The following is a 14,364-nucleotide window of genomic DNA, read 5'->3' on the forward strand; positions in this document are numbered from 1 at the left end:
TCTCTACAGATCTGTTTCATGAGGGGTTCCCTCAATCATCAGAAAATCTCCTGATGATTGAGGGAACCCCTCATGAAACAGATCTGTAGAGATGAAGTAGTCTTGTGATTTTTCCCACACCTACATATTGCGCTCTACCACGGTATCGAGCACTATTCTCCGGATAATCCAATCAAGACATATTATATATATATATATATATATATATATATACATATATATACATATATATATATATACGTATATATATATATATATATATATATATAAACATAGTTGACGCAGCAGTCGATCTTGCTTTGGTTTTTTGGCTGAGAGCAGGGATCTTGGGCTCAAAAAGGTTGGTGACCACTACTCTTTAGTATAACTTTAATGAAACATGAATAATTGTAATGGTATGAAGAGTAAAATTAATTGTATCCTGTAATAAAAATGAAAATATATTTAAATCGGATAATGACCCATGGAAGTGTTTTTGTTGTATATAATCATGATTATATCACTATTAGTTAGACTTTTTTTTTTGTCACAAAACTTCATGTCCATCATATCGTTGGTGTTATTGTGTGTTTACACCTGTCTTACAGCTGCTGAAGTACAACTTGGAAAAGAAATCCAATGAGTTGGTAAGGAGGTTTTCAACTTGTTCCAATTGCTGACAGAAGATAAGTGGGAGTGAGAAAAATTAAAAGACTGTGGGGGAACAGGAGGACTGGCAGTTAGATTGAGGAGCTCATCACCAGTAACGGATAGGGAGAGTGTGACACTTGAACTGCCATGACAGTATTAAAATATTTTATAACAGGGCCTCGCTTGGTTGAGCCCTCTTCATGTACGAGTGGCACAGTCAGGGAGTCGAAGGACGGTGGTGTATTAGGATAGAAGGGAGTGAAATGAGAGTGAAGGGAGGGAATTATTGAAGAATGAGAGTGATACAGACAATCAAACTGTAATGGTAGTTTGAAGAGCTCTAAAGCTCTCTGAGGCATGGACTTTCCTGCTGCTTCATCCAACTAAAAATACTGATTGTGTTAATCCATGAGCCTTTTTGCAACACTTTGCGACACAACTGTTTCCTTCAATTAGCAATTTGTACTTACTGTTGCTTATTTACATTTTTACCGTGACGTACTATAGCTAGACTTTGGCAGATCTAATTTACCCTTTCAAAGCAGCTTGATATGTTAGCTTTTTCACTGCATTCATAGAGAAGTGCATTGTATTTGTTTGTTTTCATTCTTTCTGCAGGAACAGAAGCTAGCTTTGCAAATTCGGTCAAAAGACAGTCATTTGAACCAACTGGGGGAGGTGGAGAAGCGCTTCAAAGCTCTGTCAAGGCAGTGTGCTTCAGTCAAGAAGGCCCATGAGAAACTGGAGCAAAATGGTAATTTATGGCAAGTTATTATGCAGATAAGCAGAGTTATTAGAAAACAAATTATTTGTGGTGACATTGGACTAAAACTATATTAACACCTTTATATAAATTGAATAAAAAGCCATAGTAAAAACTACACTCGTACATGTCTGTGTAAATGTAGTATCGCAGTTTTCAAGCATTTACACGCAATCACTTTTGTCATACCTCTTTGCAACATTTTACCCATAACTGAGTACCATGTCCTCAGACGCTGACTAAAGACATACATTTGAGATGACATCTCAGGGAGGCATTAAACATGTCCATTGCGGGGTAAATACCAATACTGGTAGAGCAGTCGTTTACATCAGTTGAACATATTGTATGTCTCCTCTATTTACAGTAGGCCTATAGCTCACCTTGTTGTCAGGCGAAGCAATAAGGACCTGATTTACTAAAAACCAAATACTGTACCACACCTTGAAGAGCATGTGCAATTAAAGAAATAGCGTGTACTGTTAGTGGGTGGGTTTCGTGTGTTTTACTAACACTACGTGTAGAATTGGAAAGTACTGAAGACCGCCTATTTTAGATAAGGATTTTTGCATATTAATAAAGGTGCCTTATTCTGCTCACTTAACAGATCTACTTAGCACATATTTAGTAGATTAGCTTTGCATGTGCTATCAGGTTTGCACATGTAATAGTACACACAAACATTTAATAAATTAGGCCCTATGTAGTTTATGTGGTGACAGACATCCACGGATACTTAAATATTGCAATTCCAAAATGTATTGCCATAGATACAGTATGTTGCCCAATTGTTTGCTAGTGTACATATTTTTTTGTCATTTGTTACCATACATTTGTCATTTTGAACTGTATTTGACAACTGATGCGCGACTAAAAAGTCCATCTTGATAATGAAATTAAATGTGTAAGAGAGACAGTACACCATCTACGGATACAATATTTGTATTAATGAAATCAGTATTTGGTGTGTATTTAATGTTTTTACCTGTTTTTCTTACAGTTGACGAAGCTATGAGAATAAATAAGAAACTGGCAGCTTCCAATGAAAAACATGAAGGAACTATTGACACACTAAAAAAGGTACTTAAGAATTCAAAGTTTCCTGAGTCCAACAGATAAGCAAGCTAAATAAACGTTAAGAATAGAATACAACAAAATATTCCACTCATCTGTAAAATCCAGGTTTACAGCGGCAAAGTGACTGTAACGGCACATAACTATGTTAACGACAACTGTACATGAATAAATAAGAACTATTATGCAGATCTGAACAATTGAAAATTTACATGATCAATAAGTATTACATGCAAAATGTGGTGATGATTTTAGGATCTCGTTCATTAAAATAACTATTATGCAGATCTGAATTATGGAAAATATACATGATCAATAAGTACTACATGCAAAATGTGGTAATGATTCTAGGATCTCGTTCATTAAAAAATAAATATTTACCTGAACTGCTACAATTTTTACCAACTTACTGTAGGGCAGTTTTTATGTTTGAATCAATAATGCATCTCAGGAGCTGGATTTGGCCAACACTCAGTTGATCAAGGCAAAGATGTCATCAGTCCGACATGACCAGACCTACAAGTCGCAGACACACACAGAGCAGCATCTACAGCAGCTATGCCAAACACTGAGTATGGTAAGTGGTTTTCAGAGAATTACTTTTAATCAGCCAGTTGAATTGGTACATCAGGAGATGCATTCAGTGGGAGGAAGGTATGATAATTTCCTGGTACTGTATTGACCTGATTTTTTTTCTTAAGGAAACTGAAATGAACAAGAGGCTAAGGGACGAGTATGCAGCTGTACGGTCAGAGAAACAAGTTAGTGACACAATTTAACAAAACTAAAAACCAATAATATTGCATAGCTATATTAGACTTACAGTCGTAAATTTGTGTACTGTACAGGAGGTGATGAAGTCAACGCATTACACTCAGCAACTTTTGCTGTCCCAGACAAAGACCGTTAGCAGACTAGAACTGCAGTTGCAGACACAAGACGAGCAGTACAAGGTCAGAACCTTTGTTGCAGTATTTACTGTCAATCACCTTATTACACCCAGAGATCAATACTGGGACCAACGTCGTTTTGGTCTTTATATAAAACGATTTCATGAAGCTACAAAAGATTCATGTTAGTATTATTTGCAGACGGCACAACATCAGTTTTTTCAGGAGAGAACAAAAGCTAGTACATATAATAACAGAAGAAATTAACAAATTAAAGAGTTGATTTGACAAAAACAGACTACTCTTAAATCTCAGTAAAACTAAAATAAGGATATTCCGTAACATCAGAAGAGAAAGTCAAACAAATTCTAATCGACGGAATTGACATTAAAAGGGTAAAAGAAATACAATTTTGGGGTGTAGTAATAGATGATAAGATGGACTGGAGATCTCATATTACAATATTGCATAAGGTGGCGAAAAATATGTCATTAATGAATAAAGCGAAATATGTACTGGACCAAAAATCACTCCATATTCCCTAGTGCTCGCCAGTGTTACCACATTTGAGTTATTGTGTAGAAATATGGGGAAATAACTATAAGAGTACATTTCATTCACTAACTGTGTCAGTTTAACCCTTAAATTAAGGAAGCAAAAATATTGAAATTCAATGGTTTGGTGCATTTGCAAACAGCTAAAATTATGTACAAAGCAAATTATAACCTACTACCAAAAATGTAAAATAATTATTCACAACAAAATAGGAGAAATAAAACCTTTCAGAAAAATCTATTTTAAAACATTTGTATGCATGTACAACACTTAAAACCTTCAGTATATCAGTGTGTGGAAATAAATTATGGAATGGAGTAAGTAAGAAAAAGAAGCATCATGATAAACATTTTAAACTTTAATGATACATTTGATAATCTTTTTCATCGTATTATGTAAATTACAACTTATTTAACTATTTCTTGAGAACGCCATTATTTATTGATTTAAATTTTGTACAAATTGAGAACAGGAAGTGAACAAATGTGTTAGTAATTGCTATAAAATGGAAAAGGGGTAGGATTAAATAAGATCTTGTCTTGTAATTAGAAACTGGAACACGCTATAATAAATATACTACATTTTGTGTTTCTTTCTCGACAATTTATGACAATAGTTGTTTTTTTTGTTTTTTTTTACCTGTTTTAGCATTTTTGCTTTTTTATTTAATTAAACATTGATTATGAAAATCATCATTGAAAGGGCATAAGGTAACTGATTGGTTATCAGCAGGAAGTATTTACCGTTCAGTTTACTGTTTGGGACCCTCTGTTCTTGTTATATGAACTCATAAAAAATGTGTATGTTATAAAAATACTATGGGTGATTAATTTTACTGCAGGCCCTGAAGCAGGAACATGAGGTGATGCGAGAGAAATGCAAGGCAATGGAAGACAAAGTTATCGAACTGATGGTGAGTTAATCTAAGAACACTTTAAGAAGTGTGTGAGGAAAAAGTAGTTGAATAATAATGTTTGTACACTGTATATAATGCAGCTCAAAAGAAAACGTATAAGTTAAATGTTTGGTTATCTTAAGAAGATCAAATCTGCTTGTCTTTCACATTTAGAATGTGCAGCAAGATTTTCAAGCACTGAAAGAAGCACATGATGACCTTCAACATAAGCACACTGAACTTTCTTCACAAGTGAAAGTCCAAGTTCAAAAAAATATACATGAGGTATGTCTGACTAATGCAGCAAAGTAAATGGCCGATTAAAGCCACTCTCTTAATCAGATACTTGTAAAAAAACATTACCACCCAAACACGGTACTGAGCCTCCAAGTGGTTTTATTTTTATTGTGGCCGTTCTTAGGCACATCAAACCCATACCTCTAATGCATGGCTGTTAGCATTGTACCCAATCCCAAACACAATTAGTATTATAAAAAAAAAAACATCTTTACTAAATGCATAAACTTTCCTCTGGACTTTTAAGACTACTTGCCCCCACTACCGATACCTGTATATGTCTCATAAGTACATTAAATACATATATACCTGAAAAGTCATAAACCTGAATGTGAAAATAAGCAACAAAACTTACAACAAATTAATTTGTATTCATCTTTTCTAGTCACATTATATGTTATGTGATTACTCAGTTAAATATTTTTAAGTTCATAACTCGCAATACTTGTATCTTAAAGCAGACTTGCTCATTGAAATGAATTAAAACCAATTTATTCCATGATCAACCCCTCTAAACAGCACCATTTTTAATTGTTTGCAACACGATTTTTAAAAAGTAAAAATAACTTTTAGAAAATAAATATTGTTTGAAAACAATACAATAGTGGTACAAACAATGACAGTACAATAGTTTGTATGGAAAACAATACAATATTCACAGATAATGTATTTTGTATTATCAGAACCGCCAGCTGCCTTATGTTAAATATAATAATCAATTAATCAATGTTTATTTACATACATTTTTTTCATGACCCCACCTCCCCCCATCATAAAGTTTTCTGTTAGGACATATAAGTACAGTACAGATGTTTTATGAAGTTTTACTGTACAACATTTACTTTGGAAAGAGACTGCCGTCCGCAGAATTTATATTTTTGATATTGATATTTTTCTCCGGAGCAACAGTAATAGTTGTCCCTGTTTGTGCCCGCACTTCGGTGTCATGGCGTGGGGGAGCTCTCGTGAAAAGTGTCGGTCTGAACGTTGGTTGTCAATACTTGCGGGAACGGACTTCTATCGTGTCTACTTCCAGCTGCTTCTCTGGCCCCCATACCATCAGTAGCTTCTGCATTGTTCCGTGAATAAAAGTAATTTTTGTTATTTTGATGGCACCATAGATGGTTCCTAAAGCTTCCATTCTACCGACTTGCATTGCGAGGCTCAAACTGCCTTGTAAAGTCGGTCATTGTAGTAATTTTTTACTGAATTTAATGAATATCACCTGCTTCTTTTTCTCAGCACCGTCCTTCACACTCACATTCTCAGTTCCCATGATTGAAGAACAAAATATATGTCAATCTGTAGCTATAAAATAATGCTAGCGAGGAGACCGGATATTTTAGGTGTTTTTTTCGGCGTTCAATTGACATTTACTATGCCTACAAGCGGTGCAGAAGCTCGTAACTTAAACTATCCTCGTATCTGAAAATACTCAAAGGTTGAGGGACTTGTACATTGAGGAAACACTGTATTTTGTCTCTTGCAAAAACAAAATTTGAAGGCAATTGAAAAATAACAGATAACATTTTACACAGTTAAACTGTACAGATGTGGATATTGTTTTTTTTTCTGAACACAAGAGTTTGCCCTCAAAAATCTCTGTTCTTTTACTCAGATGTTCCCCACTTTAGCGGAGGAAATCAGAGGGAAACCTACTGATGAACCGCAATCCAGCGCCATGCTGCACGTCTTTGGCAGCCAGCAAAACTCAGCTGTTTCTCAGAACAAAATCTTGGACTGTCTGGAAGATACGACAGCTAAGAACAAACTGGATGGCGATACAGGAGGTCAGCCAATATAATATAAACAAGCAGATGAACATAGTTTATTACTTGTTCACTTTTAAGGATTTTGTGGAGTATTCTAGCAAGGGTATGCAAACAGTCCATTAACAGAACACATGGAAATATCCATCCTTATATCATACACACTTTGTCATCTGTGATCAGTACCTTTTAACCACAACCTGAAGTCTTAATCTTTTTTTATTTTTGTACATGTTTCTCTCTTAGGATATGAAGCCCCAAATCCCCATGTAAAGTCTCAAGCTCAGCTACAAGCTCAATGCGAATTGTCTTTTTCCGTTCAAACCAAAATGTCTCTGGGAACCTCTGAAAAAACAGGAAGTGATGACAAACTATTACATTTACACACAAGAAACTATCACATAAGTGAGAGTTTTTCTAATGAAGTTTCAGACCTGACTTTCCATCAGTCTGGTTATGAGTTGGCAACCAGTGAAATCATCAGTGAAAGCTCAGCAAATATAATTAACGAATTAAATGCTGACTGCATGTCAAGCATTCACATTCTGACTGAGAACAAAAAGATTGATGACAGCGCAAGCTTTGTTGGAGCACACTATCATTGTACAGATACAGCAAATGAGGACAGCAACATCAGAGAGGAAGTAGAAATTAATACAAATCAGCAGAGGAACACTGAAGATGTTCTGGAAAAGGGATATGCTGGACAACTGAGCGAGATGCTCAATTCCCAAACAGTGGAAAGAGTGAACAGTCAAGACGACGGTGAAAAGAGTAAACAGGAGTACAAAACAGAAACAACATCAGCATGCATGGTTATAGGGGAAGAGAAAGAAAAGACAGAAACAGATATAGAGGCCCAGACGACTCATGATAAGAAGAGCAACACTCCACCGGACATTGACTTCATGGAGAAAATAGTCAATGTCTGTGACAAAAACAGCTATCAGAAGGACATGAAGAAGGTTGCATATTACAGTCCTGTTAACACAAACAAAGGGCATTTGATTCAAGATGTTCAAAGTCCGACAGACCAAAGTCTAACTAATGGATCTATTATAGTCGTGCGCAAGGTTCAAAGCTTGTATCAACGTCAGGTCCAAACCAATGTAGCCTATATCGAGTCGACTCCAACTGCAGCTTATCGAGTGGTAGAGAAAACCCCTGAGGACAAGAGAATAGATGAATCAAGTCCTAAAGTTTCTGAACCCCTCAGTCAGTCATCTGTCTCACTGACAATTCCATCATTAACAGAACATTCTAATTCTGGCAGCAATGTGACTCACACAAATGACATGGGTGGTACAGATACACATGAGAAGTTGGATGACACCCAAATGGTGTCTCATAGTCAAATTACTATTGAGGAGGCAAATAGACTGATGGAGAAGACATGTGAGACTGGCCTTCACCTGGAAACTGTCAGTTATGATGGTGATTTGAACATTTCCAACCAATATAATACAGCAGATTCAAAAATATCTAAATGTGTTTTGTCTGAGTCAATTCAGTTGAAAGGTGGTAATGATAACTCCTTTGGGGTCAGTGCCACTAAATGCCACAAGCCAACTGTTAAAGAAACCCATGGGGATGTGAAGGAATCGTCTCCACCCAAGACTCACATGTACTGTGTTGGTTCTATTAAACAGACAGTTCTACCTACAGGTGTAACTGGCTCCGTCTTGCATCCAAAAGTTCAGGTATTTTTTCTGAAGTATTTAATTAAGCACTTTACATCCTTCTATCTATTATCAATTAGTTATATTGCTTGAACATTGTAAACCATTACGTTTGAGCAATTTAAAGAATGTATACTCTGACCTGACTATATGTTATAGGTTTATTTACATTAAACACTGTACAGTACATGTTGTTTACAGAACTTTCCTGTGCCTGAGCAAAATACAAGTGGTTCTGGTGGGGTACTCACAGAGTCTCCCTACACAACATTCCCTAAAAACCAGCACACTAAAGGTGAATATTGTGTTTTTTCAATGAGTACCTTAAAACATTTTCAATTATTACAGAGGTATTTCACTGTTGTGTGCCGCTGAAAGTTTCAGATATATAGGAACTGTATTTGGTTTCCAATGAAATTACAAATTTTAATGCAATTCACAAATAATTTTTATCCATTTTATGAACAATTATGTGATTTTAAAGAATAAGCTACAATTTTGAACATATCAGCAACTGTGGAACAAGGGTTAGTGCATGTGCCTCACAATACGAAGGTCCTGGGTTCGATCCCCGGGGTCGGGGTCTTTCTGTGTGGAATTTACATGTTCTCCCCGTGACTATGTGGTTTCCCTCCACATACTCCGGCTTCCTCCCACTTCCAAAGACATTCACCTGGGGATAGGTTGATTGGCAACACTAAATTGGCCCTAGTGGGTGAATGTTGTCTGTCTATCTGTGTTGGCCCTGTGATGAGTGGTGACTTGTCCAGGGTGTGCCCCACCTTCCGCCTAAATACAGCTGAGATAGGCTCCAGCATCCTCCGCGACCAAAAAGAGGACGAGCGGTAGAAAATGGATGGATGGATCAGCAACTGCTATTTGCCTACCAGCTGATATAGGCTCCAGCCTACCTGCATCCCTAATGAAGACATAGGGGGGAAAGTATTTTTTTGCGTCCCTCAGTGGATTCACAACCATACTAGGGGATTTATACACAGGATTGACAGTTGCTGATAATACTTCTATATGAACATGATTAAAGGGGACCCAAAGGAATTTACACATAAAACACTTCTATGTGGTCCAGATAATACATATTGGATATACATAGGTGTAAATTTTGCTCCACGGTCACTTGTATAGCCCGTTTTTTGAGTCTATCTGCAAGGTGTTCAATTCTGGGGGCGTTCCCGGATTACAAATTAAACCTCACACCACTCTCTCCGATAGTATTATAATTTATTTTTGTACATTGTTTATATACAGTGTATATATATATATATATATATATATATATATATATATATTTTTTTTGTTTTTGTTTTTTTTGAAGTCATCAATGCTCCTCTTTCTTTGCTGAATGTAAATAGGTACAGCCACCTCGTGGTGTCATCACAACATAGCCAGGCTGTAAAACTCTCGAACAGAATTATCCAAAACGACATTGCAAGCTCACTCCTAAATGCATGAACCTTATTATTTGATGCTTTGACATCATAACAGCTTATAAGTCAGAAGAATAAATTAATCATAGGTCCCCTTTAAGTGCAATTGTGAATTGCATAAAAATAAAATAAAATTGGAAAACAAAGACATTTTGCAAGTGATCCCAAATTTTGACAGTAATTGTATATCGTACTGCATCTCATTGTTATGACTTTAATTATTTCCCCGTCTTGTCTCATTCTTCTCAGTACCTTTGGTGATCACCAGAGCGACTGACTTGTTAAATGCCTCTGGTGTCTCTGGATACACAACATTCGCCAGGAGATTTCAGCAGGGAGCCCAGAGCGTTTTCCGAGAGAGCCGTCAGACAAACACGTCAGCAGCAGATGTCAGTTACAAAAGTGTCGGGAAACGATTGCAGTACAGTCGGCGATGCTAAACTTTATACCATTTAAAAGCACAACGCAACATGTTCCAGGGGATTACTAAAGCTAAACGTTGTTTTTCCATGAGGGGCTGAGAGTGTTGTCCCATCATTAGAAAGTGTTGTCAATCTAACCAATCTAACAATAAGCCAACATAGGAAGGTGCTTTGCAATGAAAATGTTCTCCAATGACCTGCAAATATGGGAGTCAATAACTCACAGTAGGTCTGCTCATTTGATGAGCATACCACAGAAGGTTTACAATATTTAATGAAATATACATCAAATGTTGAATCAGGTGCTTAATGACAATATGAAGCTGATATATATATGCTGAACTGAGAGACCCTGGAGACAACCAGACCGACAGTAGAAAAATGACCTTTGCACGAAAGTCTACCAACTGCTCGTGTATCTTTCCGCTCTCACTCACCGACTCTTCTGTCTCAGTCTTCTAGCTCTTACTTCATCATCTGTCCTTCCCTGGCCTGCCTTCTTTATCCTCCTATGCTTCTTTTATTTTTCATTCTGTCCTGTTGCCCAGTTTAACACACTCCCATTCCCTCGTTTGTCACTATCACCACACACTGTCACTCTGTGGTATATAAGATCCATGTGCTGGCTATTAAGAGAGATATAGTGCAACAATTTTCAAGTGAGACGAAAAACTGTCTGTAGTAACACATAGCTTGCTGAATTATTTGACTGTGAATACTGGGAATTTCTCACAGGGTTTAGAGTGGGCCTGGATTGTGTCTTTGTACTGGATGATGCTACACTGGTTATTGTCTGCCTTCTCTTTATTTATCAGTTCCTCAAGAGGCCTGAAAAATTTCTGGGTAAAAAATTAAGACTACTGTTTTACACCACATGGTGAGTCACTATTTTCTCTTCCTGCTTTTTGTAGGACAACAAAGTTTCCTTGACCACCCCGACTTGCCAAGTATCCAGTTTCTCTAACACACTGCATCGGCAGCTTCCTTCTGTGTATGTCAATGCAACACATACAGTAATGAGACAATATATATGTTGGCCACTAATCTACGAAGACCAATACACTTTAAAGGGGAACTGCACTTTTAAAAAATTTTGCCTATCGTTTACAATCATGAAAGACATGACGATGGATGCTATTTTTTATTTTTTGCGTTCAAAATTCAAATAATTGCAATCAAAAGTTTGCTTACAAAGGAGCCTAAAAAGTCCTTAGAAACATCTAAACATCTCCATTGAGGTTTTCTGTATATCATGTACATATGTAATGTGGTAACAGGCACATTTATAATAACATTTAATGTTTACATATTATATTTTAAGCATACGCGGCGCATTAACTTCTAAAACGCATCACAATGTTTGCTTTTTTTTTTTCATCATTGATAATTGCTCACTGCAGACTTCATAAACAATATCAATCAATCAATCAATGTTTACTTATATAGCCCCAAATCACTAGTGTCTCAAAGGGCTGCACAAACCACCACGACATCCTCGGTAGGCGCACATAAGGGCAAGGAAAACTCACACCCAGTGGGACATCGGTGACAATAATGACCCAGTGGGACGTCGGTGACAATAATGACTATGAGAACCTTAGAGAGGAGGAAAGCAATGGATGTCGAGCGGGTCTAACATGAAACTGTGAAAGTTCAATCCACAATGGATCCAACACAGTCGCGAGAGTCCAGTCCAAGGCGGATCCAACACAGCAGCGAGAGTCCCGTTCACAGCGGAGCCAGCAGGAAACCATCCCAAGCGGAGGCGGATCAGCAGCGCAGAGATGTCCCCAGCCGATACACAGGCAAGCAGTACATGGCCACCGGATCGGACCGGACCCCCTCCACAAGGGAGAGTGGGACATAGAAGAAAAAGAAAAGAAATGGCAGATCAACTGGTCTAAAAAGGGAGTCTATTTAAAGGCTAGAGTATACAAATGAGTTTTAAGGTGAGACTTAAATGCTTCTACTGAGGTGGCATCTCGAACTGTTACCGGGAGGGCATTCCAGAGTACTGGAGCCCGAACGGAAAACGCTCTATAACCCGCAGACTTTTTTTGGGCTTTGGGAATCACTAACAAGCCGGAGTCCTTTGAACGCAGATTTCTTGCCGGGACATATGGTACAATACAATCGGCAAGATAGGATGGAGCTAGACCGTGTAGTATTTTATACGTAAGTAGTAAAACCTTAAAGTCACATCTTAAGTGCACAGGAAGCCAGTGCAGGTGAGCCAGTACAGGCGTAATGTGATCAAACTTTCTTGTTCTTGTCAAAAGTCTAGCAGCCGCATTTTGTACCAACTGTAATCTTTTAATGCTAGACATGGGGAGACCCGAAAATAATACGTTACAGTAGTCGAGGCGAGACGTAACAAACGCATGGATAATGATCTCAGACCTGTTCATATTTACCCATTTAGGTAAAGAATGTCACATAATCCTCACAAAGAAACGATGTGGGAAGCGGGGGAAACAAGTGTCTTTTCGCGTAGTCCTCGCCAATTTCCGGTCCTAAATGACTGTGGAAGTGTACCAACTTGTCGGAATACCTACTCAGACATCTCATGTCCAGGCGAGATGCATGAATTATGATTTAGAATAAACTTACAGGGAGCAAGGAAGAGAGAAAGCAGCAGACTAGTTGAGGATGTACACATAGGCACACAAAAGCGATTATGGCGCCGCTGTAAATAGTTTGTCTGCGTCACTAATACTTGGTTAATATTCAATTCATGAAATGTAAATGGAGTATTGTTGGTGGTTTGGGTTTTTATTTATTGGATATTATGAGCGAAAAAGAAGAGGTCCCACTGTCTGCGCTGTAAGCGTACTTTTGTTTACTTTAATTTACAAGTTACAATGCATAAAACAAAATCCATCCTTCCATCTTTCATAATGATTGTGAATGATAAGCAAAATTTCAGAAAAAGTGCAGTTCCCTTTCAAAGGACTATTAAATGACACACTGTTTACTAAGTTAATAGTCTATTTTATTGGCAATCAACAGGACATGTGCTTAGATACAGATCGTGATGCAGATATTGTAAATGCATCCAGCATGTGTTACTACCTAAGTCTAAGAAGTCTGGCATGGTGAATGGTTTCCCTACTAATAATATTGATTTGAAACAAAAGTTTAATTGACAAACCAATTACATTTTACAATGATTTACTTCGTATTAATGATAACAGATATTGTTCCTATTGAGAAGTGCAAGTGTACTCATTGACAACTTGGGATAATGGAAGTCTTTAAGTCTGGTTTTCATGTTCTCATTTTCTCGCTCTCGTTGTCTCTTTATCTCTCTCTCTCTTTAGGTCTTTGAGTAGGCCTCCTGTGCCCAGTCATGGTTCAAGGTCTGAGCTTGAGTTTGAACCTTTGTGCTCACAGGAAGAGAACCAGTCATCATTAAGAGCCCAAATATCTAAAATCGAACAGTTCCTTGAAACGGAAAGACTCCACCTGCCCAAACGACGGCGCACAGAAAACTAATCAGTCTTTAAATGTTCTGAATGTTGTGTTTGCATTAATACACATCATTAAGTGGGTTATACGCCGTTTTCAGCTCATTGGAGCTCCTTCTTTCCATTTTTACATGACAAAACGAAGTTTAAGGTTACCGACTTTGAATACTGTAATTGTTTTCAATGCTGTAGTTTCATAGCTAATTCAAGCTTGAAGATTCTAGTGTTTAATGTTTTTAGTAAATCTGAGCTCATATCATAATAAAATGTACAATTTAGGAACAGTTATGTTTTCTATTTTATTTTAGGAAAGTCAAATCTGCTAACATGTTATGCAAAGTTTGCCTTTATTTCAACACAAACTGCTCTAAAGAATAAACAGCAGAGGTCAGGTTATGTTGCTTGTTGTAACACAGTTAATTGTTAATTAACATTCAGTTTTAATGGCCAGTAGTGGTTGCATGTCTCAGAGGAGCTT

The 14,364-nt window shown here is 37.2% G+C and overlaps 1 protein-coding gene across 1 annotated transcript in view; it reads left to right on the top strand.

Moving 5' to 3' along the window:
* LOC133563815 (coiled-coil domain-containing protein 73-like) overlaps window positions 1-14,130 on the top strand; it is a 30,907-nt gene extending 16,777 nt beyond the window's left edge. The window contains exons 8-21 of the mRNA XM_061918084.1: window positions 588-626; window positions 1,249-1,384; window positions 2,394-2,473; window positions 2,919-3,044; window positions 3,169-3,228; window positions 3,316-3,420; window positions 4,754-4,825; window positions 4,982-5,092; window positions 6,723-6,894; window positions 7,120-8,573; window positions 8,754-8,847; window positions 10,247-10,386; window positions 11,331-11,410; window positions 13,740-14,130. Of these exons, the coding sequence (XP_061774068.1) occupies window positions 588-626; window positions 1,249-1,384; window positions 2,394-2,473; window positions 2,919-3,044; window positions 3,169-3,228; window positions 3,316-3,420; window positions 4,754-4,825; window positions 4,982-5,092; window positions 6,723-6,894; window positions 7,120-8,573; window positions 8,754-8,847; window positions 10,247-10,386; window positions 11,331-11,410; window positions 13,740-13,914 (2,844 nt within the window). The 3' untranslated portion in view covers window positions 13,915-14,130. The remainder of the gene's footprint in view (window positions 1-587; window positions 627-1,248; window positions 1,385-2,393; window positions 2,474-2,918; window positions 3,045-3,168; window positions 3,229-3,315; window positions 3,421-4,753; window positions 4,826-4,981; window positions 5,093-6,722; window positions 6,895-7,119; window positions 8,574-8,753; window positions 8,848-10,246; window positions 10,387-11,330; window positions 11,411-13,739) is intronic.
* Window positions 14,131-14,364: the final 234 nt, after the last annotated feature.

This window comes from Nerophis ophidion, linkage group LG12 (genome assembly GCF_033978795.1).
Source record: "Nerophis ophidion isolate RoL-2023_Sa linkage group LG12, RoL_Noph_v1.0, whole genome shotgun sequence".
NCBI classification, from domain to species: Eukaryota; Metazoa; Chordata; class Actinopteri; order Syngnathiformes; family Syngnathidae; genus Nerophis; species Nerophis ophidion.